The sequence below is a fragment of the Spermophilus citellus genome, assembly GCF_964194105.1.
Source record: "Spermophilus citellus genome assembly, chromosome: 4".
Classification (NCBI taxonomy): Eukaryota; Metazoa; Chordata; class Mammalia; order Rodentia; family Sciuridae; genus Spermophilus; species Spermophilus citellus.
In genome coordinates, this window is record NC_138185.1 from 161,837,472 (window position 1) to 161,863,902 (window position 26,431).

General features: G+C 32.1%; 1 protein-coding gene across 4 annotated transcripts in view; it reads left to right on the plus strand.

The window, feature by feature from the left end:
- Nucleotides 1-26,431, plus strand: part of GPHN (gephyrin) — a 612,413-nt gene that overhangs the window by 154,857 nt on the left and 431,125 nt on the right. For all 4 annotated transcript variants that reach the window (XM_081290454.1, XM_081290455.1, XM_081290456.1 and 1 more), the window contains exon 2: nt 38-116. In XM_081290454.1, coding sequence (XP_081146580.1) covers nt 38-116 — 79 coding nt within the window. The remainder of the gene's footprint in view (nt 1-37; nt 117-26,431) is intronic.

Consider the following 26,431-nt stretch of genomic DNA (forward strand, 5'->3'; position numbering starts at 1 on the left):
AATATTAATCTTCTTTTGTCTTCTCTTTTCTATGTAGTGAGTGATAGTTGCTTCAGGAATCTTGCAGAAGACCGCAGTGGGATAAATCTCAAAGATCTTGTACAAGATCCTTCTTTGTGAGTATTTGCTTTTTAATACTTTTTAATACTTTTTAATACTTTTTAATACTAAGTATAATTTAAAACTTTATTATTGGTGTTAACTTTTTAATACTAAGTATAATTTAAAACTTTATTATTGGTGTTAACTTTTTAATACTAAGTATAATTTAAAACTTTATTATTGGTGTTAACTTTTTAAAAGAATTATAACTGAGAAATATTTTATGGCTCAGTAGTTTCTTCTTTTTGAATAATTTGTTTTACATGTAGTAAAACTGGGTGGAATAGATTCTTTTTAGGAATAGAAGAGATTTCAGAAGATGGAATTATGTCATCATAAACTTAACTTTCAAGAAGCAGATTTTATGGCTGATGTTATCTTTCTTATGTGATAGTAAATAGTGGACAGGAAAAATGATTTGCTTGGAAAAGTGAGATCAAATTTGTTCATATCAATTTAAAACTTCATTGAATATATTTTAAATATTTATTTGTATTCACAGCTAGAAACACGAATAAGTTTTATATATAATAACCATATATACTCAAACATATTGGATCTCGTTTTAATTTTCTGTATTGTGAAAGTCTACATGGCATTGGAATTTTAGAACTTGGAACAAACAACTAGCATGTGTTAGCACTGACTATTTTTGAACACCACAGTGGAAGGAATTCCTTAATTTTTCATCAATAGCCTTACTTACTTATTTACTTTCTTACTTATTTATCTATTTATTTTCTTGACTCTCCTGGTTCCATGGACATTTATACACATTCATATATGTCTAACTTTCCTCATTTCTAGCATTTTTTGAAGTAAGTTATTTTTCATGACTAGGTTTTTTGATTAGTATACATTTTGGTTTTGTTTCATGTTGTTTTTACTTGTTTGTTTATCTTGATTCTACTTCTCTTTTCTTTTGCTAACAGCCAAATTCTTTTCTTCTGTCTTCCACTTCTCCTTTAATTTTTTAATTATTTTCTCTCCTCCTCCCTCATAACCATCTTATATCTATCTGGTCTCTTCCTGTTCACTCTTTGAAATTGTAAAACCTTTTGCAAACTTACTGTTTTTACTATGAGCAATAACTGATCACATCATTTCTGTTTATTGTACATGTCATACTAGGAACTATTTGGTTTAATGCTGTATATTGTTTAAATTGGATATCATTATTATTTTTTCCTCTCAAATCATGAAGTACTAGATACGTTCAGGGACACTATGAGGTTATATGGTTGAAACTCTTGCAACTCAGACTGATACTGATAATGGGTAGACATGCAAACAATGTGAAATAGCAATGAAACAAACAACCCCAAACAAACCAAAATACTTCAATAACAGAATCCATCAACACTACAGTGGAAGAAATATCAGAGAAGGTTTGAAAGTTCAGAGTTAAATTGATATGTGAGGTAAAGGATGATGTAAGGAGTGAAATCAAAGAGAAAATACAGGAAGGGAAAGATCACTTCAATGAAGAGATAAAGATTCTGAAAAAGAATGAAGCAGAAATGCTTGAAATGAAAAAATAAATAAGCCAAATTAAAAATTCAATGGAAAGTATCACCAGCAGACTATACAACTCAGAAGATAGAGCTTTATGCAAGGAAGACAGAATAAGTGATGTTGAAAATAAAGTTGATCACGGAGAAAATATGTTAAGATACCATGAGCAGAAATTCTGAAAATACTGGATAACATGAAAAGACCAAATTTAAGATTTATTGGGAGAGATGAAGGCTCAGAGACACAAACCAAAGGAATGCATGGCACAATCTTTTCAGTGAAATATTATCAGAAAAATTCCCAAATCTTAAGAATGAAGTGGAAAAGTAAACAGGAGGCTTATAGGAACCAAATACACAAAATTACAACAGACCCCACCATTATGTTAGGCATATTATTGTGAAAATGCCTAACATACAGAATAAGGATACAATTTTAAAGGCTGCTAGAGAAAAATAGCCAGTCATATTTAGAGCTAAACCAATCTAGCTCTCAGCAGATTTTAGGAACCCAACCCTAAATGTTAGGAGGACTTGGAATAATACCAAGCTCTAAAGAAAATGGATGTCAACTGAGAATGCTATCCCCCGTAAAACTAAAGATGAAATAAGAACCAGCCTTAAAAAAAACGAAACTTAAAGGAATTCATAATTGAAAAGCCTACATTATAAAACTATTTCATGAAGAAGAAATGAAAAATAAAAGTGAAAAACAGCAGAAGGAGGAACTAAACTAGAAGAATAGTCAATCAAAGGAAAAAATAATACAAATTAAAAACTAGGAATAAATGAAAATGATGGAATAAAAAATCATTTCTCAATAGTAACATTGAATGTAAATGTCCTACACTTGTGTCAAAAGGAATAGACTGGCAGATTAGATTTAAAAATAAGACATGACAATATGTTGTCTCCAGGAGACTCACAAGAGAATAACAGTGGAGGAAATAGTGGGACTGAAAAAAACTCAGGCTTGGATAATATTAATACTCATAGCAGTATGTTCAGTATCTTAATCAGACAAGTCATCAGGTAAGAATTTCTATGAACAAAGTATAGAAATAAAATTGAATCATTTATTTGTATATATGTGTATGTGTGTATATATGTACATATGTGTTTACTCATATACATATGTGTGTATCCACACATACATAAACAAATAAATGATGTTTACACCAAAAGTAGTTTGAGCTAGATGTGGTCCTTACTACCTGAGGGCAGATCAAAAGGGCAAAATTTAAATTATTTCATACTACAAATCTGTTTCAAGCTAATGGCATAATGATAGGTACTCTGTATTTTTTCTAACCTGTAATACCTATCCCCAAATTTTGCTTCCACTGTAATAGAACAAATTACTAGACTTGAATGAACTGAGTGAGCTATTGGGCAAACATGATAAACATTGGAGAACAGATATTTAGTAAGCTGTGAATTTCTAAGCAAGACTTCCTGGTTTTGCAAGTAACTTTGGATCTGTTGTAATTATGGGAGCTGAATGTGGCTTTTGGCAAGGTTGAGGAGAAGTGGGTATCTGATGAGTTTTTTCAGTTTCTGAGAATACATGCTTCTTTCACAAGCCTGTAAGGGTTAAAGGTAAGACCATGTGGATGCTTCTATTACAATCCTATAACTGTTAAGTCTAAGACAAAGAAGAGAAATTTGACATTCACTTTTAGCTGATTCACGGTCAAAATCAATGATTGAGACCAAAAAAATTCAAGAAATTGCTGGTTGTTTGAAAACAACAACTTGGTTCTTTGGAAAAAAAAAATGAAATTGATAAACCCTTACCCAAACTAACCAAAAGAATTAGGTGAAAAAACTTGAATTATTAAAATTCATAATAAAAAAGAAATACCACCAGAGACATACAGAGGATAATCAGAGACTGTTTTGAAAACTTATACTGCCTAAGGTTTTATTTGAATTAATAATTTGCATGCATGCTAAATTTCAAAATAAATGACTATTTTTATAGCTTATCTTCTGTTTATGGTTATGAATATTTTAAAGTTGATTTCCCTTGCTATATGTATAATTTATTAGTTTGTGTTGTGTTATACACATTCTTACTGTTGTGGTTTCTCAGTAGGATATTGAAATGTGTTGTCAAGTTTATCTTGATGTCATCACATATTAAAAACATGTAAGTTTACATAATTTTCATCCAAACAAGAAGTCATTATTACCATGATATTATTATTTCTTCTCTTTAAGTATAGAAATGTATACTATTTAAGTTATAAAAATAATTTATAACATTTCTTCTGGAGAGATAACTACTATTTACAAAATACATACTGTGAAATATTTAAATTATATTATTTGTTTTAAATTATATACAGTTGTATTTTCTATGGAGATGATTCTTCAATTCTCAATACTTTTAAATCCCTTTGAATATATGCTGCAGATAAGACTCAAAGCATGTTGTCATATTTGTGTTTTAGATTCCTTGTTTATTTTTGTTGGAATAGTTATTTGAACTTAGATAAAAGAAAACATACAAGAGAAGAACTATAAAAATTTGTTGGGACTATATATGATGCCCATACAACTGTTTTGGGTGGGTGTTATAGCTGATTTTATGTCATGTATGTGGATGTGTTTAATTTACTAAGATTTTTTTAAAATTAAGGACTATCTTAGGCGTGACCATTTTAGGTATGTGTTGTGTTTGACAGAGGAAAAGTTGTTTAATGCATGGAAGAATTGGCCATCTCAGAATACTGGAAGTATAATCCAGAATAAAGCATATTAGTAATTTTCCTTTGAGTCAAATAGGGAAATTTTTCCATTGCATGTATACGCCACATTTTGTTTATCCATTCATCCATCAGTGAACACTTATATAGCTTTTACCTTTTGGCTGTTGGGAGTAATGTTCCTATGAACATAAATGTACAAATAGGTCATTTGTATATATATCCAGCAGTGGAATTGCTGAATCATCTTTTGTAATTTTAATTTTTTGAAGAACCATCATAATTATTTTTTATAGCAACTACACATTTTTTTTTACATTTTTTACATTTCCACAATTAATATATTAGGGTTCCAGTTTCTTTTTTTACATTCTCACTGACACTGCTATAATTTATTTTTGATAATAGCTATTCTAATGGGTATAAGATTATGACCCTGGCTGAGATTGTGGCTCAGTGGTAAAGTGCTTGCCTAGCATATGTGAGGCACTGGGTTTGATTTTCAGCACCACATAAAAATAAATAAAATAAAGGTATTGTGTTCATCTAAACTAAAAAATGTACATTAAAGAATTATGACCCAACAATCCAGTATGTGTTCTTGGTATTTTAAAAAATATTTTGGACACAAATCTTTTATTTATTTATCTGTATGTGGTGCTGAGGATTGAACCCAGTGCCTCACCTGTTCTAGGTGAGTGCTCTACCACTGAGCCACAACCCCAGCCCTGTTCTTGGTATTTTTAATTGAACTTTACTTCTTTTTATCTTGTCTTTAATAATGACTTCGATGCACCTCTTTTAGAAAGTAAAGGAGGAAACAGGTGGGTTTTTTTGATTGTTATAATACTGTTTTATATTCTGAAACAAACTATATAAAACTGTCAGTTCAATACAGAAATTCTCTTCACTGTTATTGCAAAGAATATTAAAAGCACAATTAAATCCATAGTAATTTTGTAACCATAGCATTTTGATAAATTTATCTTTCCAGTTTTGTATTGTTTTTCTTCCATTTTTGCTCTGCTGCTATTCTTATTATAACTCCTCTATATAGTGGTATTTTTGTTTTATAACTCACCTATAAAGATTGCTTTTTGGAAAAAGTTCTTTTTGCCCCATATTTTTTATTGGCTCATTGTACTTGTATGTAATGGTGGGATTTGGTACATATTCCTGCATGCACACTATATAACAATATATTTGGCCGATATTATTCTCTAGTATTTCGCTTTTCCTTCTCTCCTTTCCTCCCCATGGTTCCACTTCTCTATTCTACTGATTTCCCTTTGATTTTCATAAGATCACCAGCCCCCTTACTTTTCTGGAAAGAAAATTTCTTTGATTAATTGATACCAGCTTGGAAGTGCAGTGCACTGATTAAAAAACAACAGTAGCAATCTGCTAATTAAAATATATTGTGTCATATATTAGCGATTAAAGAATAACAATTTAAAGAAAAAAGGCAAAATTATATAGTTATATTTATGGATATTTTATTTTCCTTTGTGTACATTACAAATTTTACCACTCAATGGAATCTTTATTCTTTTGGTCGTTGTTAAACACAGCCTCATCCCCCTGAGTATACTTGTCATCATACAACAGTCTGATTAAATGATATTTCAGTCCCTTGGATCATGGCATTAAATATGAAGGAAAGGCAGGATTTCTGTCTGAAAAGCAATCATCACTAAATATAGCTTGTACTTATCTGCTGGTGTTAAGGCAGGTTGCTATGGTGAATTGAATTTCTTAAAAATGACAGTCAGGAGAGGATAAACAGTGGTTTCCAAAGGGCTTATTTTCCATAGGGCATTACATTCTCATGTAGATGAATTTAGTTAATGTTTTTTTTATGAACTATTTATAACATTTTATTTTTAGAGTATATTTGAGGCCTTTATTATCTATTAAACAGAACAGAAGTGTTTTTGCATTGTTATCCTTTGTTTTCCTGTAGATAAATTTCATTTGGTATAGAAATTTATTTTTTCAAGGGCATCCTTTTAAACACTATTGATGTTTTTTACTTTGCCCTGCTTCCAGTATTTCTGCCAAATCTAGAAGAGCTATCAAAGTTGTCTTCTAAGTATAAAATTTTATTATTTTTAATTGTTTTCTTTTTAATTTGATGAATTATATATTTTGGTTTATAAGGCATATTGGTACAATACAGTTTAATCTTGGTTGGTGCTATGGTGTTGTTATACTATGTTAGCACAACAAACCAAAAGACATAATAGTACTTTTAGAAAACTCGTTCATTTTCCCCTACTCCTGAGAGTATATGTTTAATTTTAAATGGATTATTCACTTTAAAATTTATGTTAAAAAGTAGTATGTGATGCTTTACGTATTTAGTGATTAGCATAAAACAGACATACTTCCTATGATTAAGGAAATATGATTGAAGATGGATAATATCTAATATTTGTGCCTGAGTCATATAGATAGACAATTCAATCTTTAAACATTTAAATGAAATAAGATGGGAGAGCAAGATGGTTGACAAAGATCCTTGCATCAGATGAGAAACAATCGTGCCTGCTTTTAGTATAACAAAATAAAATGATATGATTAAGAAAGCAAGGAGAGAATTGTTTGTGTGACCTCTCCTCCAACCATAAGCAGCTCAGGGTGGAGACAGATGTCTCCTTCTTGCTGGAGGAGAAAGAATTAAATCCAGACCTTATTCTTGAATCATAGTACTAGACCTGCCACAATGATACCCACTGCTTAGCAAAGCTCTATGACCTCTGCCCCCAGCCTAATACCTATGGGTTGACCTGTTTGAACTACGTAAGGCCAGGCAATTGACTGCAACAATCTCCTCTCTTCCAAATATATGAGGCAGAGTGGGGAACAAGACTCCTATAGCTGCTGGGGAATAGTGTATGAAAACTAACTAGCACAGATGTCTTGAAGCCCAGTGTAAGGCCTGTTGTGGTTAATACTTAGAATTGTCTAGAAACTGAAGGCCTGGTTCACAGGCCAGGACTAACAGACAAATCATGCCTCTAGATAAGACCTGGCATCAGGTGGAGACGTGAGCTGTGTTGGGAAAGACTGGAGTTTTGGCCTGCATTATTTATAGCCTTAAAGTGGGCCTGGAGCACACTCATCCTTCCTGTGAGGCTGTGTGGGCCCTTGTGACTATGAAATTCAGGTGTAACCCAGCTAAGCATTAGCTTGCATGGCCAAGAGACTACTTTAACATATTCATTGGGGGTTGGTCAAGGTAATACCTGAAAGAGTTTTCCCTGGACAATAGAACTAGGTTCGTGAAACCTAACATTGAATACATTCTAACAGCACCCTTCCCAGACCTGCCTGAGTATAGACCTCTGGAATAGCTGTAGTGCCAGAAGTTCTAAGACATATAGTCCCAATTAAGTTGGTTGCAGTGTTCTTGGGCCATTAGTCTATCTTAGCAATAGGTAGTTCATACCAATGTGGGTCCTTTAACAGTGCTGTATTGGTCTTGGCAGGCTGTGGGCTCAGGGTGTGAGGCAACTTGACAGCATTGTTGGTTACAGGTATGACATAGAAACCTTTGGCGGGTACATCCATAGACAGAATCCTGTAGTGCATGATACAAAGTGGTAACTGTGGACAGGACCAACTGCAACCCCAGGGAGAGGCTTGTAGGGATAGACTATGTTTTATAGGTACTCTTCTGTTTCTTTTTGAATAGCACATCAATATATACTTGTACAAACCCGGACTTGGATTGCCCTCTAGTGCTAGAACAGTAACAACACACCAAAAACAGGCAAATCTGGACCTGGACACCATCCAGTGCTGATGGAATAGTGGAAGTTACTACAGTTCCAGAGATCGTAAGAATCTTGTTTAGAATTTTTGGAATGATAAGCACAAACAAAGCCAGATTATCAAGACTGGAATAAATACTCAATACTTCAATGCCTGGATGACATCTCTTCTCTGCAAGTTTTAAGAGCTTTCAAGAAACAATTACCTCACCTAATACTCAGAATAATTTCCAGAAGCTGACCAGATAATATTCAGTATGGGAGAACACGTGGAGATTTTAAAACAACTCTTTTTAAGGAAACTCAATGAGTCTGAAACAAAAAAATCAGAAACATTGCAATACTCTATTAATAAAGAATCTTATCAAGGAGATGGAAACAGTTTTTTAAAAGCAAACAAAATCTTGAGCTGAAAAATATACTCAGTGAAACTAAAACTTGATAGAAGGCATCAATAGCAGGATAGATGAAACAGAAGACAAAGTTAGTGAACTTGATACGCTATTTGAAATTATACAGTTGGAAAAGAAAATTAATGAAGAAAGCTTATGTGAACTTTTGTTCAGTAGTATAAGAGCAAATATTTGGGTTGCAGTTCAAGAAGGATTTGAATGTCAAACAGGTAGAAAGTGCATCCAAACAAATAATAAGTTTTCTGTTATTATTTCAAAAAATAGAGGACTAAGAAGAAAGTTTATAAGAATCTCACCTCAAAAAGTAAGAGGTCTCATATAAATACTCTACTGTTACATCTCACAGAACTAGAAAAACAAGAACAAATGAAACCCAACCTTAATAAAAGGAAAGAAATAATATAGAGAATAATAACAAATAATATAGGGAAGGATACAAATATCCAGGTAGAGGGAATTCAGAAGTCAATAGTCAGATTTAACTCAATTGAATCTACCCCAACTTGGAATCAAGCTCTCAGAGGTGAAAGAGAAGATTCTCGGTGCTTCAAGGAAAAGGAAATAATACAGACAGGTGTCCCAATTCACTAGACAGGGAACTTCTCAAAAGAAACCTTATAGACCAGGATAGAGTGGCATGAGATTTTCATGATATTGCAGGCAAGGGGAGGTTTGGAAGGAGAGAAGTGGGAAGCTGTCAACCAAGAATACTGTAGTCAGAAAAGCTATCCTTTCTATATCCCCCCCCCAAAAGCTATAAAAGTCATTGGTAAGAGTAATTACACAAATTAAAAAGGATCTGTTTATATAAGCATTGTGATTAATTATTCATATCTTTAGCATGGAGTCTAAAATACAATAATAAAAATAGTAATTATTATATTAGTGTATTGGGAGAGAGGTAATATAGAAAGATGTCAAGTAGGATATAAGAAATTAAACGGTGCAAGAAGACAGGGAGTGCAAATATTGTTTTCTTATTGGTATATTTTCTCTTGTTCTTTTGTTTCTATTCTTCATGATCATATTAAGTTGCTATAATTTCAAAAATAGCATGTTATAATAAAATGTGTTTATTGTAAGCTTCATGGTAACCACAAAGGAAAAATACTAGACAAACCAAAAACAATAGGAATCAGAATACAGTACTAGAGTAAATTACTTAACACAGAAGATCTGAAAAAAAATTAAAAAGTAAGGAATCCCTCCCCCCCAATAGAAGAATTTTTATTAAGTGGCTGTAGTAAGAAGCTACCTATCAATAACTATCTTAACCATAAATGAATTAAATTCTCCACTTAAAAAAGACAGAGTGTTGCTTACTAGAGACTCCTTTCAATTCTGAGGTCACACATAGACCCGAAGTGAAGAAATGGAGTAAGATATTCTGTGCAAATGGAATCCAAAATTAATCATGAGTAGCATACCTATATCAGATATAACAAACTTTAAATCAAAAGCAATAAAAAGAAAAGATGAAGGTCATTAGAAATAATGAAGGGTCAGTTTATCAGATGGAAATAACAATTCTAAATACATGTGCAACCAATATTGTAGTACCCAAAGAAAAGAAACAAATATTAATAAACCTAATGGGAAAGATTGACTCCAATATAGTAATAGTTCTGGACTTTACCACCTACTTTCAATAATGGGTAGATCATCCAGACAGAAAATTAGCAAAGACCAAATAAACCTACCAGACATCCGCAGAACATTCCTTTCAACTTCTGAAGAACACATATTTTTTTCTTCATCAACATCTTGAACGTTTTTCAGGATATACTGTATAATATGCCACAAAATAAGACTTGATGAATTTTTGAAAAATTGAAATCAGATTGAGTATTTTTTTGGATCACAATGCAATGAAACTATAAATCAATAACAAGAAAAAGCTCTGGGAACTATATAAAAACATGGAAATTAAAAAAACTTAGTTTTGAACAACTAGTGAGTGGGCTAAGGAAGAAGTCAGGAATGAAATTAAAAATACTTCTTGACAATTCATCATGCCCAAAACATGAGATCTGACAAAAAGAGAAAAATTTATAACAATCAATCCCACATCAAAATTGGAAAGATCTCATAATAACAGTCCATTGCTAAAACTTGAAGAACTAGGGAAACAAAAACAAATCAAACCCAACATTAATATTAGGAAAGACATAATAAAGACCAGAGCAGAAATAAATGAAATGGATATTAACAAAAATGATGAATGAAATTTTAAAAAAATAGAGAAATCATAAGCTAGACTGAGAGAGAAGACAAAATAAAAAATGAGAGACAAAAGGAGAAATAGTATAAATATACTACAGAAATCGAAAAGATTGGGTATTGTTATGAAAAATTATATGCCAACGAATTGATAACCTAGAGGACATGAATAAATTTTTAGACACATGTTATGAAGACTGAGTCATGAGCAGACTAATAACTAAAAGTAACAAAAAGCCTTTGATCAAAGAAAAGTTCATGAAAAGATAGTTTCACTGATGAATTCTACCAAACATTTAAAGAACTAATATCAGATTTCCTTAAGTTATTTTTTTTAAAAAAATGATGAAAAATTTCCAAACACATTCTACAAGGCCAACAATACCCTAATAGCCAAATCAAATAAGGACATAACAAACAAACTACATATCAGTACCCTTGATGAACGTAGTTCCAAAATTCATAAAACTCTAGCAACCTGAATCCAGCACTGCATTAAAAAGAGTATTCACTATGTTCAAGTAAGATCCATGCCAGGGTTGCAAGGATGGTTTACTATACAGAAATCTGTAAACATAATAGACACCAGATAAAAAGAGTAAAGAACAAAATCCTTAAGATTGTCTCAGTAGATGCAGAAAAGGTATTTGCTATAATCCAACATTTTTTCTTGATAAAAACACTGAACAAATTGCACATTCACTGAACATATCTCAACATAATAAAGGCCATGTATAATAAACATATACTGAATGGGGGAAAACTGAAAGGTTTCTCTCTAAGATTGGGGACAAGACAAGGGATGTGTACTGTTCACTACTTTTATTTGGTATATTGCTGGAAGTACTAGCCAGAGCAATTAGGCAACAGAAAGAAATAAAGGGCATCCAAATTGGAACTAAGAATCAAATTATCATTGTTTGCAGATGATATAATTATACACAGACATAAACCAAAGAGTTTACCCACCAATAAACTATTCGAAATAATAAATGAATTCAGCAAAGTTGCAGGATATAAAACCAACATAAAAACATTAGTAGGTTTGCTGTATGCTAACAATGAATTATCTGAAATAGAAATCAAGAAAGCAAATCCACTTTCAATAGCTACAAAACAAAACAAAACAAAACTTAGGAATAAATTTAACCAATGGGATGGAATATACTTTACAATGAAAACTATGAAACATTGATGAAAAAAAATGGAGAGGATGCCAAAAAGTGGAAAGATATTCCATGTACATGGATTGGAAGAATTAGTATTGTTAAATATAGTCCTACACATTCTTCAATTCTAAAATTTATAGGGAACCACCACAAAACCCTTAGTAGCCAAAGGCATCTTGAGCAAAAAGAAAAAGCAAAAGGCATTATACTACCTGACTTCAGTACATACTATAAAGCTGTTGTAATCAAAACATTGTGGTATTGTCATAAAAACAGATACAGACCAGTGGAACAAGATGGATGGCCTAGAAGTAAACTCATACAGACATAGCCAACTAATTTTTTTGACAAAGGTGCTAAAAACACACCTATTAGAGAATTGACAGTCTTTTCAATAAATGGTGCTTGGGAGATTTGATATTCATATGTAGAGGGATGAAATGAATCCCCTATCTCTCACCAGTTATAAAAACCCAAGATTTAAAGTCTTACATGTAGGACCTCAATGTATGAAACTGCTAGAAGAGAACACGGGAAATGGTTCATGATATTGAAATGGGCAATAATTTTTTGGACAAGAATTCCAGAAGCACAGACCACAAAAGCAAAACTACATACGTGGGATTGCATCAAATAAAAAAGCTTATGCACAGTAAAGGGAACAAGTAGCACGATGTTTTGATAACCTACCGAATGGGAAGGAGTATTTGAAGACTACATGTAATAAGAAGTCAATAACCTGAATATATAAGGAAATCCAAAAACTCAATGGTTTTAAGTGGGCAGTATATCTAAATAGACTTTTATCAAAAGAAAACATAAAAGGCCAAAAGGTTTATGAAAAAATGTTCAGTATAATGAATCAAAGAACCATTATGAGAGATTACCTCAGCCATGTGAGAATGGCTATTATCAAAAAGGACTAAATAGATAAGTAATGCTGACCAGAAAGTGGAAAAAAGGGAGCCCTTTTAGGATAGCCATTGGGAAAAACAGCATGGAGATTTCTCAACATTTAAAAATAGAACTACCAGATGATCCTGCAATTCCACTACTATGTATCTATCCAAAAGAAATATGTAGAAGAGACATAATCAATCCTATTTTCGTTGAAGCATGATTCATAATATCAAGAAATGGAAGAAATCAAAGTGCACTTATGAATGGGTAAAATTTGTGTCCATATACACATATACATGGAATACTATTCATCCATGAGAAAGAAGGAAATCCTCTCACTTTTGATGACATATTTGGAACTGGAGATTATTATTTTAATAAAAACAAGCCAAGCCCCCAAAGAAAAATGTGGCATCATATTACACATGTAGAATCTATAAAATTTATCTCATAGAAGTTGAGAGTAGAGTGGTATTCACCAGAGGCCCGGGAAGGCTGGTAGAGGCGGTTTGAGAAGGATGGTCAAGGTTGTTAAGTAGGTAGTAAGTTACAGTTACTTAAGAGTAAGAAGCTCTAATATGCTGTTGGCAGCAGGTTTAACTATAGGTAACAGTAATGTACTGTGTATTTCCGTTTTTTTAAAGTTTTCATCATAAAGAAATCATAAATGTTTGAGAGATATGTGCTTATAGTCTGATTTAAATTCTATGCAATTTATTATGTATTGAAAAATTACATGGTACCCCATTAATTTACAGACTCTCTATTTATGAATTATAAAATAAAATTTAGAAAATGGAAAATGAAAAATTGTAATGAAATAATGTATCATTTTTCTTGGTTCTTCAATTTTCATTTTACTTGATTCTTCATTTTTAGAGTGTATAGAACCTAATTCAAAATAATTTAAAAAGCAAAACTAGACTTGAGTGGTTAAGGTATGTAAAGAGTACTTCTCTTACAACCCAGAAAGAACTGTGAGAACTTGAGGGAATATGATTTGGGCTTTTATGTCACTGGGTTTATTTCTCACACCCTCTGCCATTATCTCTTCTTATCTTTCTTGAGTTTAGTCTTACCAGGCTTTCTGCATAAAACCAGGAAGTTGGTTGCCAACTTATTATAATTCCTTCCTCCCCTTCTTTCTGGCACCATGAGCTCTATCAAATTTAAAAAATCATAGAAGAGTAAAAACTTCATTTATATTTTCATCTACTATATATTTCTTCAAACATTTATGACTTTTTTATGGTGAAAATCATAAACGTTCTTTCTTGTAGCTTCTTGACATGTACTGTACATTATTTCTATCTATAATCACCTTACTGTGGAATGGTACACCAGAACCTCTTATTCTTAACTGTAACTTATCCACTGATCAACCCAAACTAATCAGTATGACCAGATGGTGGGATATTTTGATTCACTGATTATGAGACAAATATTTGTGGCTGAAATGGTGGGTTAGTGTAAATAAATGTGGGAAAACATGGTTCCCAAAGAAAAGACTAATAAAAACTAAGTTCATTTAAGAAGAACTTAGGCATTGTCAAGAATAATTATTAAAGTGGCACATTTTGCTTGCCTACACAATTGTATCAGATATTGGTAATAATATATATAACAAATATAAAGGATTATATATTTCAATTAATTAGTAATGATTCTTCCATACTTGTTGACATTATAATAATACACATGCATAAATGTGAAGTGACGTACATGAATTCATTCATTTATTTACTCCTGGTCAAACAGCAGGTGTATTAGCAACAGAATATTTCTACTTTTCTATAACTTCATTTTTCTCAAAACTTTTTCACTATAAACCAAAAGGAAAAGGAAGTTAAACATTAACATTCAGAATTCCATCATGATACTATAACTGAAAAATATTATTATATAGACATTCAAAGTCTTAATAGTAAGACTGTTAAATTTTTCCTGGAGGAGGCAATATTTGAAATGAAGTTTTTGTTAAAAAATAAAGAGAAACATAATGAACCTTGCAGAGATAGAGGAGAAGCTGGAGGAAATTGGTTATGTGAAGAAATGGAAACTTCATTAATATATAGCACTGTTTAGAAGCCCAGTTGGCTGAAGATGAATAAGTTTAGAGGTTAAAATTAATTATTAAAACAATTTTGACATCTGTAATTACATTGCCTATTGCATAGTTGTATATTGCTATATAACAAATCACCACAAGCTTGCTTGCTTAAAAAATAACATATTTATTATCTCATAATTTCAATGAATTATGATTTTTTACACCTCTTGTATTTGGGGTTTTCCAAGATTTCAAAAGATGTTTTAGTTGGATGGCATTATCATCTAGAGGCTCAGTTAGTGAAGAATTTTTTCCAGATACATTCACATTGTTGACAGAATTCATACCTTTGTGGTTTGTATAACTGTGGACTTTTTGATGCCTTTGGCTAATTTTGTTCTCTGCAGCTTTTATCAACTTTGCCTTATGTCTCATCACCTTTACTGGATTTGTTGGTTCGAAGCAAGTCATAGGTTCTGCAGACACTCAAGGATGGAGATGATATAAGGGTGTGAAGAAAAGGGGTGGCAGGAATTAGGTATTACCTTATGATTTTTGGGCAAAGTGCTTTTGAAATGTTATTTGCAACTGGGGAACCATATTCAATTAATTTAATTGAAAAACTAAAGCTTACAAAGTTGTGATTTACCCAAAGTCATAAAACTACATAGTAATGGACCACCTGACAACCAAGTATTATGCACTTTCCATTCCCACATTTTTGGCTTTCTTATTTCTTTGTTTATCATATTTGGTCTTAATTTGTGTTGCTAAATTTATTAAAAATATGATGAGTACATCTAAGCACTAGATTTACTGGCATAAAAATGTTTGAAAAAAATTTTTTAATGATTTTGGAACATTTCATTGGTGTCTCACAATAAACTTAAAAAATTCTTTTTTCTAAATTTTTGTTTGTAAAAGGAGGAATAGACTTTTTTTTCTTCAGTTTTAGTATATTTTGATGTCTACAGTGAGACATAGGAGAGTAAAAGACTGAAAGTGGCATTTAATTACTGCAAAAGAAAAGCATCAAGGAATGATAGTTGAGTCTTGTATATTAACTCAATTATGGATTTTTTAGTGAAAGATTGCTGGCTGTGGTTTGGGAGCCAAGCAAATAAATTAGCTAATCAAAAGTCTGTATAAGTACAGATTGTTAATGAACACTGGTTTATAACTCACCCCAAATTAGGAAGAAAATGACAAAAGAAAAGCTAGCAGATAACATTTGTTTCCTTTCTAGATGTTTTAAGAATTTTAAATTTCTAAAAGACATTTTGAGAGATTATAGAGAATTAAATCACCTCTACCTAGCTGAGAAAATTTCCATAATATTAGGCTATTGGGCAACAGTTTCAAGGAGACACACCAGCACTTCCTGTTACATAGACAGCATAGTAAATGATAATTGCTATGATAATATTTTTGCACTCTGTGATGAATTAAATGTAAAATAAATTTAGAAGAAAACTTAACTTTGAAATTTAACATAATCTATTTATGAAAAAAACCTGTTGAAATGAGTGAAGTTGGGTTGTTATTTTGCTGATCTCCTATGTCTTGCTCCTGCATGTTTTTTTAGCACACATCATAGCTTTTCATGCTCTATTAGAATTGTTGGTATGCTCTCTGTGTTTCTCAGTGGCTTATAACCTTCTTAAGAGCAGAGATTATATTAATGTTTATGCCTATATCATAACCACCTATCAGTGTTTAATGCACAGTGGGGGTACCAGAAATATTCTAAATAGATGGATAAAAAAAGAATGAATGAATGGTCATATGAGTGAGTGATTTAATGAGCAAATGGAAGAATAGGTAATAGAGTAAGAAGTAGCAGACTTAAAGTATAGTGAATATACATTGACAAACCCTTCCTTTTCCCTGCTCTGTATTAATTTCAAAATTTTGTTCTCTGGTGACCTGATGCCTGCACTTAAAACTTTGATTAACACTGATTCTTTGGGCAGTCTCAGCATCTTCATAAGTATGTATGACATAATGAGCAACTTGTAGGAGTAAAATATATATATATATATATATATATATATATATATATATTTGTGAATAATATATATATGAAATTATGTAATTTTTTCCATTTTGGAAACAACATACTTTACCAGAATGCACAACTGATTTTTAAATTACATCTTATTAGCAACTAAAATATATATATATATATTTTAATTAAGAGGCACTTTAATACCTCAGAATACCTAGAATACCTAGAAACAGATATAGCCACGAAAATATTCCCTTCTTTCCTAATATAATCAAGAAGGATTATCCAAAGTATTTTCAGAGATGAATGTATTTTCTGAACAACTCCTTTTGAGAACAACCTTCATAGCATGATTTTGTTAGAAAAAATATAGTTTGAGTAGTTCAGGCCTAAATTATTTTGTTTCTTAAAAGGCAATAGTTCAAGTACATTAAGTACACATGGTATTTTATTCTCATAAAATTTTCTCTCTCTCTCTCTCTTATAAATTAACTAAGGGCATAGTCAAACCTGGAAAAATATGAGTTGTAGAGTATATGGATGACATTTGTATTCTGGTCAGAATTTTACTTAGTCACCTGTGTAAATCTTACAGTTCAATTAGGCTGGAAGTAACATAGTAAGTCTTGACATTTTTTAGTACAGATGAGTGAAATATACTTCGGTTATTTAAAAATACATAGATTAAAACATTTTTTCTTCTTTATTGCTAAGCCAAGAAATTCCAGAGAACTTAAAAAGTCAGTGAATACTGACTAAGTACCTACTATGTATCACGCAATATGATATGACCTGGAAAATAATGATGAATAAAGGAGGCATGACCTCTGCCACATTTTCAGGCCAGTTGAATAAAACATAGGGCTGGGGCTATAGCTCAGTGATAGAGCATTTGCCTAGCATGTGTGAGGCACTGGGTTGATCCTCAGCACCGCATATAAATAAAATAAATAAAATAAAGGGCCATCAACATCTAAAAAAATATGTTAAAAATTTTTTTTTTTTTAAAAAAGTGAACTCAGATTACTGTTTTTGTTCCCTGGTTGCCTCTTTGGCAATGTGGTAGATGTTGCTAATAAGATGTAATTTAAAAATCAGTTGTGCATTCTGGTAAAGTATGTTGTTTTTCCAAAATGGATAAAATTAGATAATTTCATGAATATATTATTCACAACTTTTTAATTATTTTTTGATGTATTTATATCAGTGACTCAATCCACATAAACGAACTCAAGAAAGCCACACAGAATAAGTTTTTGTCAGTATAACCCTCTAAACCAAATAGCAAAAACTGAATGTGGTGTTTTAGATATGGCTTGGATGTTCTTAAGAAGACTGACACTTCTGCTAAAATTTTTATTTGTAATTCAAATGTTTTTCATGATTGAGAAGCCTGGTCAGCTACATTACCTTCCTTTTTAAGGTATCTTCTAAAAATTTTATATAGTTGTGTTCCTTATTGAGATGTAAATCACATACCATACAATTTACCCCTTTAAAGTTTGTATTTCAGTGGTCTTTAGTATATTCAGAATTATACAACCATAACCTCTATCAATTGTAGAATATTTTTATTACCCAAAAAGGAACCCATAAGCATTAATAGATACTCCCTGTTTTTCCTCAACCATCTTATTTAGGTAAAGCATGTATATTTTCTGTCTCTATATATTTATTTTGAGCATGTTATATAAAATCATACAAGTGTAATGTTTTTTGAATAACTTATTTCATATGGTTTTTTCAAGGTTTATCCATGTTGTAGCATATATGAGTGCTTTATTTTTATTGCTGAAGAGTATTCTGTCTATGAATATGCCACATTTCTTCAGGTGATAGGCATTTGGAATTTTTTAAAATATTCATTTATTTTTTATGTTTGGCTATTATAAGTAATAGCCAAAAGTTTTGTGTGGAAGTAAATTTTCTTGTCACTTAGGTAAAGTAGACTACTGTTTAAAGTATAAAGTAGACTACTGTAACAGTAGTCTACTTTATACTTTAAATATAGCACTGGCTGCTCTGCCACTGCAACTTAATTTTAAAAGAACATGTTTCTGTTTCTTCCTCTCTCCCACCTCCTACATAATCTTTCCCCCTCCCTAATCTCAGGGAAAATAGGAATACCTTTCTTTTCTATCCTGTGTGGAGTTATCTGTCCTTGAGTTCACACCCAATACATGAAGGAAGTAATCCAGATTTGGGAAGGATGCCAGAAGATCTCAGAAATGACTGTCTCCCAAATTAACAAATGAGTTACAACTCCCACAGACAGCACATAGAATGTAGCCCTTGAATCACCTCTTTAATAACTCCCTGTTCCCCGAGATGGGCAGAATTCCAGCCTCTAGGACAGGAATCCCCTTTTTTCTCCTTTGTTAGCAAAGCAGTAAAATGCCTTTTTTCATTTTTTCAAAACCACACCCTCCTTATTAGATTGGCATGGGGACAAGGACCCAGCTTTCAAGCTTTTGGTAACAGACCTACTAGTAGTATTACAAAGTAATATGGTAAATTCATCTTCAACATTTTGAGGAAGTGCCAGTTTTTTTTTTTCATTCTTTTTATTTTTCCTTTTTTTTTGTGGTAAAATGCACATGACATAAAATTTACCACATTAACCATTTTTAAATGTATGGTGTAGTAATTTTGTCCATTCATAGTGTAATTCAACCATTATCATCATCTATCTTCAGAACTTTTTCATCTTTCCCAAATGAAACTCTAGTATTATAGACTCAATGATATCTATCTATCTATCTATCTATCTATCTATCTATCTATCTATCTATTCTATTTTGCACAATTTTTTTTCTATTCAGTTAAGAAAGGAAAAGAGATATGCAATTGTACTGTCTTTAATAATTACAAGATTACTTTTGATTTTATCTGTGTATTCAAATTATTGTCTTGTGTCACTTAGTTTTTGAACACATTTCATATATCTTGTAAAATATGTCTGCTACTAATATGTTTACTTCACATTCAGTTTTCAAATACTGTTTTGTGGATATAAGATTCTTATTACATAGTTCTTCTCCTCCCCCCTTTAACCAGTTTTCCTTGCCATTCATCTTGCTGCTCTCTAGTCTTTATTATTTCTGATAAGAAGTCATATGTTAATCTTTTTAGAATTCTGTAATATGAGTCATTTTTACTTTTAAGACTTTTTTGTTGTCTTTTGCTTCAACATTTTATGATGATGTGTCTTGTGTGAATTTGTTATGCTATTTAGAGTTGGTTTCATATATGTAGATCAACGCTTTTCATCAAACTTTAGAAATTTTGACATGTTTTAAAAAATATTTTTATCACCTTTAACTTTATGCTCCTTTTCTGATATGTGTGTGTGTGTGTGTGTGTGTGTGTGTGTGTGTGTTGGTGTGCCTAGTGTTGTCTGACATTTCTCTCAAGTTCATTTTTTTTGTTTGTTTTTCTGTTTTCTCTCTGTTTTTTGGTTTACATAATGTCTACCAAGCTATCTTCAAATTTGCAAGTTTTTCTCTTTTGCCAATTCAAGTCTGTTGCTCGCCCCTGGTTAATTTTTCATTTTACTGTGTGCTTTTTACTTCCAGCATTTCTGTTTGGGTCCTGTATTATAATTTATGTCTATTTATTGTTCTCTATTTGATGATAAATAGACCATCATTCTTTCCTGAACTTCTGTATGCTTTCCTAGTAAGGCATTTGAATATATTTCTAACAGCTTTATAACATATTCATTTGATTTTGTATGCTATGTCTGACTTGTGGAAACTTTTATAAGCAGATCTTGTTGCTTGTTCTCCCCCCCCCCCCCCTTGGTCTCACTTCTCTGATTTTTTTTTTTTGATGTGTCTTAATTTTGTTTTTGTTGTTGAAACCAGGACTGTGACAATGGTTACGGTTATAATAATTCTGATATTGATTTCCTCCTTCTCCCCGGGATGATTGTTATTTTTAATTTTTTTTTTTAATCGAATGACTTGGCTGGGCTAATTCAGTGAATCTGTTTCCTTAGTAGATGCGCAGTTTCTGATGTCATTTATCTTATACTAAGATACCAGTGGTTTTATTAGTGAGCCCTCTTTAATTGTCCCTTTCCCCTACTTTGTTTAGCTTGTATAATAGTCATTCCTTTATTCACAGTTTCACTTTCCTACATATTGTTATTTTTTCAGACAGGATTTTAATATGTTGCCCAGGTTGAACTTCAACTCTTGATCCACCAACCTCAGCTTCCTAAGTAGGTGGGATTACAGGCATGCACCACCAAGCCCAACTTGGTAGTTTCACTTTCTATGATTTCAGTTACCTAAAGTCAGTCATGTTCCAAAATATTAAATGAAATATTCCATAAAGAAACAATTCTTAAGTTTTAAATTGTGTGTTCTTCCGAGTAGTGTGTTGAAATTTTACACCATCCTGTTCTATCTTGCCCAGGATGTATATCTTCCTGTTTTCTATCATATTCATATTATGTATACTACTTGCCCCTTAGTCACTTAGCCATTTTGATTATCCAGTTATAAACATAAATGCGTCTACAGTCTGATCCAATTATATTCAGGCCCATTTGCAGGAATTATTTTGAGATTACACTTTGAGGCTACATCCTAGGTAGCAGGATGGTTCTTCACTTTTGCTTTTCCTGATTATTTCTCTGAAATGTCTAACTTATCTAAGTTTCAACAATTGCTATTCTGGAGCTACTAGTCTCCTCTTAGTTGCTTACATCCCAATTTCTGTTGTTTTCTTCCAACACTCTTAGGCTTCAAATTCTACACACTGCGTTCAAAATCAAATCAGTCTGCTAGAGCTATTGAGCTTTTTTTTATCTTTTTTCTTTCTTCTTTTTTTTTTCCTCTTATGACTTGCTTTTCTTCAATCAAAACATCTGCAGTACTTCTCTGGTGCTTGTGGCAAATACAGTGACCACCCTTTTGTGAAATGCACTTTTGCTTTGTGCATAGGAAACTGGAAGAATTCGTAGTTTCTTGTGTTCTTAAGCTTACTTCTCTTGAAATCTGTACCCTTCAATTTAATGGGAATAAGGGGAATAAGGGTCTAGCATTTTTGGTTTCTCCTACCTAAAATGGAGCATTCTTTCATTTCTGAAGTGGGAAAGGGATGATGGAGAAGAACCAGACCTTTCATGTTCTCCTTGTCTCCTTGTTGGAATAATACTTCTTCATGGAGGTAGAAATGTTGAGATGCTTATGTCCTGCCACTTGTAGGGATGTACTGGAGCCCTAGCTAGTATCTGAGGCAACAAGAAACCACACTATCCTTGGCTGTATCTACCAGAGTAGAGTTTCTGCCTCCCTGAATTAGGAACAGAGGGCAAACTGAAGGAGTTAGTAGTCTCTTTCTGGCTAATCTCTTCCTCCCTCCATTTCTCTCTCTCTCTCTCTCTAATATATACATATATGTGAATGTGTGTGTGTGTGCGCGCGCGTATATGTATATGTATATATATATGTGTATATATATATATATATATATATACATATATATATATATATATATACCATACCTTTACTTTATTTGTTTATTTATATGTGGTGCTGGGGATCAAACCCAGTGCCTCATGCATGCTAAGCAAGTGCTCTACCACTGAGCCACAACCCCAACCCCCCCATTTCTCTTTTTTCTCTCTCCCTCTTTCTCTTTCAACCTCTCCTAAAATTTTTTATTTCATTTGCAAACCTCCCAGTTCTTTTATGGAGGTTTTAATGGTCAATATTAGTCTTTGCCTTCTTTATGCAGTTTTAGGACATGTTGATGGAATCTCAACTAGTTCTTTTTGTAATTTCATTGTGTTTTAATTAGCTTTCATCATGCTGGCCTCCTAAGGATGCTTTGGGCTTCTAATTATCTCATATATTCTGTGTGTTATTCTATATCAATGTGTTTATATAGTTTCTTTAGTTTTTCAGGATGTTGATTTCTAATTTCATTCCATTATGTTCACATAAAATGCATGGAATTCTTGCTTTTTTGTTTGTTTGTTTGTTACATTGGCTAAGAGTTGCTTTGAGACCTAAAATATGGTCTGAGAACATTTCATGAGCCGCTAAGAAAATGAATTTTAGCCATTGTTGGATAAAATGTTCTGTAGATGTCTGTTAAGTCCATTTACTTTATAATATTTCTATTGTATGATTTTATATTTTTTGTGTCCAAAGAGCCTTTACTGAGTTTATGGCTGGATGAGCTATCTCCTAGTGACACAAGTCTGTTGAAATCACCTAGTATTATTGCTGTGGGGTCAGAATCTTTAATTCAAGTTGTATCTATTTTATATAATTAAGTGCACTGATGTTTGGGACATAAATATTTCTTATTATATCTTCTTGTTGGACTGTTTTCTTTACTACTATGACGTAACCGTCTTTGTCACCTCTGATTAATTTTGGCTTATGCTCTCCTTTTTCAAATAAGAGTGCTACTCCTGATTATTTTGGGGCTCCATTTCATTTGTTTTGTACGTAGAAGGGTATGTGGGTTGCACTGTATGCGATTGTTCTTTTTTACTTAAGAACTCCATATGGAGTAATTCCAGATTGAGACCTCTCATAAGTGTGGTATCTTCAGTCTTTGTGTTAATTCTGGTTTTTGCTTTAAGAGTGAATGCCATTGAGTCAGTCCTGATGGCTCCTTGTATCTTTTCCTGTATGGTGCCTGATCATTAGTTGAGGATCTTGTCTCTTCTGTTCTTTGTATTAAAATATTGTTGAAGTTTAAGTGTGCTTTGTGTGTTGAGCAATGTACACTGTCTCTTGGCTTTGTTTAGCTCAACAGCATTCTCTACCCTGTGAACTCATAGTTGTCCACTAATTTCCCGGTACCTAAGAGAAAATGGGGAAATGAATAACAGAACAATATACAGCACTACAATAAATAACCAATGCCTACTAGGAAATCTACAACACTGATTACCACAAAAACAGGAGTACTGGGATCAGTAATTGTTAACAGCAAAAATAAATAGGATGAACTAGATCTGACATTAAATATCAGGTGTCAACTCTGCCATCTACAACTCTAATCACTGCAACACATGAAAGGTGGGGGCAGCAATTATATAAACCAAATAGTTCTGAAAGATGGTAAAAATACACTTCATTAAGAGAAAAGAAAATGTTGTTAGAAGATTAAAAATAGTTTAGGAACAGAAGAGATGAAACAAGGGATGGGTATACATAAGTAGAAAAGTAATTGAAACAGAATGAATGAGAAAACCAGGAAATTTGGCTGTTAGAGGGAGAAGAAAGGGAGAGAGAGAAATAAAACCAACATCAATTTTTTTTTTAAACCTTCAAAAGACAAGACAATGAAAAGTAACACAACAATACTAAAATGAGGGAACAAAAAGAATCAGATATCTATATGTATATCTATTCATGTACTAATCAGCATAGATTAATTCACCCACATTTCTTGATGCTAAGAATATCTGACAGTCCAATATTGAACTTCAGTGAGTTCCCTTTTTCACTCACCTTGCTGAGAAGAAGTATCCCCATTACATTAATCCCAAGCCACAGAGTAACTAGAAATGCACACTTCCTGTGCTCTGCCATCTTCATCTTTCTGATTTTCATTTTCAAAGTTTATCAGTGCAAATCATAATTTTCTTTCAGTGATAGACTCAATTTATTCATTTTCAAGAAATTGTTAAATGTCAAACATATATTTTGTTATTCTTTCAGGTGACATAATATTTCATTTGAAAAGCAATTAGTTTCAAATCAAACAATTTCTAAAGTGTTTCACCACAGTACTTCAGAATGCATCAGGAATAGTTTTCTATATTTGTTTATATTTATTACATAATTGCCAAAAGATACATTCTCAAGGATTGAGGTTTTTGCTGCTTCATTACAACATTCTTACGTGAAACTGCCCTTTTTGTTTTCTCATTCAACTATAGTACATCATGGCAAAAATTACTATGAAAATCAAAATCATTTGAGGTTTTTCTTGATTCTTACTGGACCAAACAGTTTTATCCACCAACACTTTAGTACCATCCATATATACCTCTCAAAAAAAATGGAAAACACAATATCTTTTTGTCATTATTAAAGTAGTTTGACCTGATAGGCCACTGAAACTTTTTTGAAGCCTTAGAGATTCACAGACCACACTTTTGGATACAGGTGTCTTAAACGTTGCTGCTGTAAGGGATTAAAATTTTCACTCCCTAAAGATGTCATACATTTTGTTGGTTTTTCCTTTTAAGGAGATGTATGTGTATTTATTGTTATTATATAAACTACATTAATCATTAAGGAATACCCCTCATAACAAAGATCTTTTAATTTGTGTTTTAAAAGGACTTTGTTTTTTTTTGAGTTTTTTCAATAAGTGATAATTTATTATTTGCCAGTTATTTGATGATATAATAATTTATAACAATGCCCTCATAAATGGAAAATTTCTATATTTATTCATGTTTCATATCCATATGTACATGTTATTCTTATGTATTGGAGTTAATCAACTTAAGTATAGGTTGAACTTGTTAAATTTTACTTTAAAATGTTATCTGAAATAATATTAATGATGAATACAGTAACTTAATGAAATACAGTATTTTGAAAGCCTACTATGTAACTTAGTATTTATAATTTGCCTTGATTATACAGCATCTTCTATGATTTCACAGTACCATTGGGTTATTTGTAATTCTATAAACATACATTCTGAGAAAGTTAATGGAACTTGTGTTATTTGTTACTGCTTAGAAAACGTGGAAAAGTCTGTTGTAGAAGAATGTTCATTACTTAAAGCAGAAAATGAAATGCAGTTTCAAGAGTGCTAGTTATTGCTTTGGGAGAAAATAGAATTAGAGATATTAGTGTAGTTTTCTCTCTTCTTTCTGTCATGTGAGTTTTTTCTTTTAAATAACTTTATTTAATTTCTTTATTTTTTTATGTGATGCTGAGGATTAAATCCAGGGCCTCCCGCGTGACAGGTGAGCACTCTACCACTGAGCCACAACCCCAGCCCTGTCATGTGATCTTTCATTCTTGCAATAGTTAGATATCAGTTGTTAGAAGTATGGTCTAGACTAGTGGTTAGAAAACTGAAAAACAAGCTGAATCTTGCCTGCTGCCAGCTTTGATAAAGTTGTCTTTTTTTCCTTTCAATTTTATCCAATTCAGTTTTGTAACATGACACACTCCAAAGCAGATTTAGAAATTTTGAAACAAACATATTATTAAAGAAATAATCTCAAGGACCACAATAAACAAAATTTTATATACTAATAAATTAGAAAGGAAATGCATGTATTTGACCTATGGTTCCATCATAATTTTAAAAATAGTTTTTTGAGGGCTGGGGCTGTAGTTCGATGGAAGAGTGCTCGCCTAACATGTGTGAGGCTCTGGGTTCAATTATCAGCATCACATATAAATAAATAAAATAAAGGTAAATGGACAACTAAAAAGTATTTTTAAAATATAAAAAAGTAAAGGCCTGGGGTTGTGGCTCAGCGGTAGAGCGCTTGCATAGAATGCACAAAGTCCTGGGTTCGATCCTCAGTGCCACATAATAATGAATAAATAAAGGTATTGTG